Source organism: Mastacembelus armatus, chromosome 17 (genome assembly GCF_900324485.2).
Source record: "Mastacembelus armatus chromosome 17, fMasArm1.2, whole genome shotgun sequence".
Taxonomy (NCBI): domain Eukaryota; kingdom Metazoa; phylum Chordata; class Actinopteri; order Synbranchiformes; family Mastacembelidae; genus Mastacembelus; species Mastacembelus armatus.
In genome coordinates, this window is record NC_046649.1 from 15707179 (window position 1) to 15711511 (window position 4333).

Genomic DNA, 4333 nt, shown 5'->3' on the forward strand with positions numbered 1-4333 from the left:
AGAAATCTGTCACACAATTAATTGTTGTTGTAACAGGGAACTCTTGCAAGAGTATGAAGCTAATTGCCATTACACATTCCTGTTTTTCCCTTACCATGGTAAAAGTGTTGCTTATAGAATAAAACATCCAAATAACAGTGAGGATAAACAGAGCCACTATCAGCAGCTGTAGAGTTTAGAGAACCCTCTTAATGGCTCTTTCCCTTTATGAGGCAAATGGTCTGATTAATAGGACCCGCTGCTCGCAATGTCTCCACTTTAGGTCATGGCTGAGGTTTCTACTGTGTTGGTGGACCTGTGTCTGTGGTTTACGTGCTGTTGGTTGCACCTGCTTTTCAGTGAGGTTTAAGAGCCCTGGAGCCACCTGGCTCAATCCAAAGAGTGGCGCTGAGCACCTGGATGATGACTCACAGCGAGGAGAATCTACCTACAGGGGAGTTCAGTCCCTCGCAGCCAGCAAAACAAGTGTCTGTTTGTCAGTTCACATCATTCAGGTCAGCGGCTTCTGGGCATGAGGGGAAAGAGGAACAGACTCTGGGGTTTGCTAGAAAGAGTTCAACTTTCACTGTATCCTTCAAGGCATTGCACTTTTTGTGGCCTAAGCTCTATCTGCTGCAAGTATACAGCATATGGTTAAAAACAACAAAACATAGCCTGACAAGGTCTATTTAATCCACGATGGCAAGTATCCCAGAATTCAAGGAGGTTATCAAAGCAAATGCAAATTTGAACTTTTTGGGAAAACATAACAAAATCTAAATATCTCAGTGACCTGGGCCCCCAAAGTGACTGCTGTGATTGAGCAGGAAAATTAAAAAAACAAAAACAAAAAAAAGTCTTGGTGTCAAGTTATATACAACTGGTTTGATGACAACAGTTTCAAAATTAGAATTAACCTTCTTTAATAACTACACCCTTGCACTTAAACTTTGCACACACTTAGGTAAAGAAAGAGTCGTGGGCCCTTAAAGGGTTTAACAAGTGAGTGCAGATCAATATAGCTAGCATGTGTCAAATTTCAAGATTGTTTGATGTCTGGACAGGTTCACAGGGAGCAGGTTCAGGCCTGATTCTGAGCTGAGTCACATCTCTCCTCTTTTTTACGTCTCTATAATATGAGATGGAGCAAGCTGGATTAAATATCATTTACATTTGTGGAAGTTATTCAGTTTGAGGCATGTGACAATCAGTGAATTCTGCTGAGTTCTGCTGAAAGAGCTACTCATACACCAAAGCAACACGAAGGCTTCAGAGATGAAAAAGCAACTTGATGCCAAAGGTTATACAAAATGTCATGAAACTTTATTTTTAAAGTGTCATGAAAGTATGAAAAATATCAAAATCATTCAGCATCACAGTTTTCACTGTTAATGTACAATCATCTCAGTCACGCTTACATTCAATATATAAACATATTAAGAATCTGGCACTGGAGAAGAAATTGAATGGTATTTGAGTGCTGGCAAACTGGTTCTAATGACTGTGCAAAAATTATAATTCCCCCCTTAAAAATCTAAGCTTGCACTTGTTCCCCATGTAACAATGGCTTCAGTATTCCTCTGGTTATATTTATACTCCCATTCATAATGCAGCTTTTTATATTGTTTATGTGGCTTGTATTAAAAAAAAGTAGGCTGCCATTGAGACACACAGGCACACACACTGAAGACAGTTTGTGAAGGCATACAAAACATTAGACATGCAGAAAAGTGCATGAATAGCACAGGTAGGTGGGTATATGCCTTGATAAAGCTCGACATTGATTGCAATCACAGAAACACTGCTTGAAACGGGAAGCATGTGAGCACAGAGCTCTTTGTCAGTCTGAAATGAAATCGACCAGCCTTAGTTAAAAAAAAAAAAAAAGTCTGAATATTCGAGAACAAACCCCATCGATGTGATTCCCTGACAATTCTCCTGGACTTGAAAAACTAAAGAAGAAGCAACAGAGGTTTTATTTATTTTTTTTTTTTTCTGGTGGTGGAAAAGTATCCCAGTTCAGTGTGCTACACAACAACCAGATTCCTCATGCTTGTGCAGAAGAGACATCCTGGAGAACGTTTTGGAGCAGTTCTTGCATTGGTATTTTTTCACATCCGAATGGGTCTGTAGGTGAGCCCTGAGATTGGACCTGTCTGCAAAAGCCCTGTTGCAGTGGGGGCAGGAGAATGGCTTCTCTCCTGTCAAAGGGGAAATGAGAAGGAAGACATTGTCAGCGATTTTACATATCTGAATCCAAATTTATAGTCACAGAGGCATCTTGTGCTGTTATTTTTAGCTGCTTGCAACACATTGAAAGAAAGAAGAGCTCTCTGCTTAGCATATTCTGCTGCTGATGGATTGTACATGACATTTGTCAAAGAAGGTGTATTTTAGTTTTCAACACACCACAGAGTATCAAAAGAAGGCAAGGCGTGCTGAAAGCTTATTTTCCCACAACAATAACTTGTTCAGTACTGTAAGTTGTGTAGCAGAGTAACACTGGTGCTGTAAAGGCAATTAAATGTGACAAGGCTGAATCAGTGACAGTGTCTAAACCGGCTGTTGACGCAGGAGGCCCCTCTCCTATCTCCCCATTCACTCACCGGTGTGCGTCCTGATGTGTCCCTGGAGCAGCCACGGTCTGGAGAAAGCTTTCCCGCATATTTTGCAAACACAAGGCAAGGTGTGAGTCCTGATGTGCATTTTGAGCGCTCCGAGGCTAACGTACTCCTTCTCGCAGTATTTACAACTGAAAGATTTCCTCGTTTGGGCGTCGCAGTGCAACTGTTTATGCTTGAGCAGCCCAGAGTACGTGGAGTAGGACTTGCTACACAAACTGCATTGAAATTTCTCTGCCTCCACCCCGTGAGGATCTGTCAGCTTGGGCAGCATCTGCTCGTCTTCATCACTCCTCGGGCTTTCAGAGCCGCTGTGGTCTTTAGAGGAGGCGTCGGAGAGCGATGAGGGGTATCCAGAGATGGGGGAGAGGTCACTGGGGAGCGGAGACAGCGGCAAGTTGCTGGTAGTCCACACTGTGATGGGGCTGTACGCTGCCGGGCTCAGGATCTCCGGCTGGGGAATGAGAGGCAGGGGAAGGCCCTTGTAGATGTGCGGCGTGATGAACACTGAAATTAAAAGTACAAAGAAGTCGGTTATCAAATGATGACTCTCATCTGACTGAAGAGATTCAGGTCAATACGTTTAAAAAACATGAACTAGAAACTTTAAAGCGCGATAAATCAGCTTGATTTGACAAAAAAACAACAACACACATCTCATAAAGTTTTTAAAGTTAGACATATCTATTACTTTGAAAAACTTTACCTGTTGGGCTTTCCAACTCACTATAATTTGGCTTCTTTGCAGAGTTTATGTGTTTCTTGACCAGAAAAGAGCGTGGCATCTTGGAAAACAAGTGCACAACTTCAACAAACTTTTTTTTTTGTGGAAAATTAAGCGATGAACGTCAGTCTACTGTGTAAAGACGGAAATCCTTATTGCTTAAGTCCAGTGGAGTGTCATGGTGCAGCGCTGCGCTCTTGGAATCAGTGCAGAGGGTAGCGGTAAAGAGCTGTAAATACTCCCTATCAGGTGCAAGGGAGGAGCCATCCGCTCCGATTTACATATACTGGGAACTCAAACCAATTAAATGCCGCTTTAACCACGGTGCTTTAAAAAGGAGTGTCCTCTAGAGGTTGGCTTAGACACTTTAACTCCAGTGAGACAGGTGTTTTGTGCTAGACTGGTGTGTTTCAGGGATGCAGGTACACATGGCGTCTTAACTTAGGCAATGGAACTTCTGTGAACTTCTAAAAACTAAAAGCAACAAAAAGTGCAGAACTTTTCTGTGATATATCTGCAAGTGCAGAAAGATCATTAAAGAGTACTAGGAAAAGAAAGGAGTCTGCAGAAGAGCTAAGGAGGGAGACAGACAGGATTATTGAAAATGTCATTGCTAATGCAATCACTGCACAGAGTGTGCACAGTGTTGCTGATGATTGTTGTGTTATAAACCTCTAGGGACTTGATTATCCTGGATGGGTAGCATATTCGAGACTTTTCCTACCAACACCAGCTCTACTAATGAGGATGATGATAATGATTGAACTGAGTGACGTTGTCTACATGAATGGATTTCACCAATATATCCAAATCTAATGAACAGATAAATCTGCAATTCTATTACTCAAAGCTCAGACAAGCATCTGGGCCAAACTGCATGCTGCCATCCACATTTACATTCTGTGGCTTTGCCAAAGGATGGCCCTTCCTAATGCAGTTGTGTATGGAGAAAGCCACACATTTTCTTGCCAATATTGCAATAAGGCATTCCTCCTTGAAATGTAAATTT

The 4333-nt window shown here is 42.0% G+C and overlaps 1 protein-coding gene across 1 annotated transcript; it reads right to left on the reverse strand.

Moving 5' to 3' along the window:
- Positions 1-1280: 1280 nt before the first annotated feature.
- Positions 1281-3539, reverse strand: snai2 (snail family zinc finger 2). Its single transcript, XM_026313521.2, has 3 exons — positions 3307-3539; positions 2586-3107; positions 1281-2180 (listed from the first exon to the last, which is right to left on the reverse strand). Exons 1-3 carry the CDS (start codon positions 3383-3385, stop codon positions 1999-2001), a joined length of 783 nt encoding a protein of 260 aa, XP_026169306.1. The 5' UTR covers positions 3386-3539; the 3' UTR covers positions 1281-1998.
- Between the last annotated feature and the right edge of the window lie 794 nt (positions 3540-4333).

Coding starts and splice junctions, on each gene's coding strand:
- snai2 (XM_026313521.2), bottom strand. CDS start 3,385: ATGCCACGCTCTTTTCTGGTCAAGAAACACATAAACTCTGCAAAGAAG. Junction 3,108..3,306: donor TGAGTTGGAAAGCCCAACAG/GTAAAGTTTTTC, acceptor TTTTAATTTCAG/TGTTCATCACGCCGCACATC. Junction 2,181..2,585: donor ACACATCAGGACGCACACCG/GTGAGTGAATGG, acceptor CCCCTTTGACAG/GAGAGAAGCCATTCTCCTGC.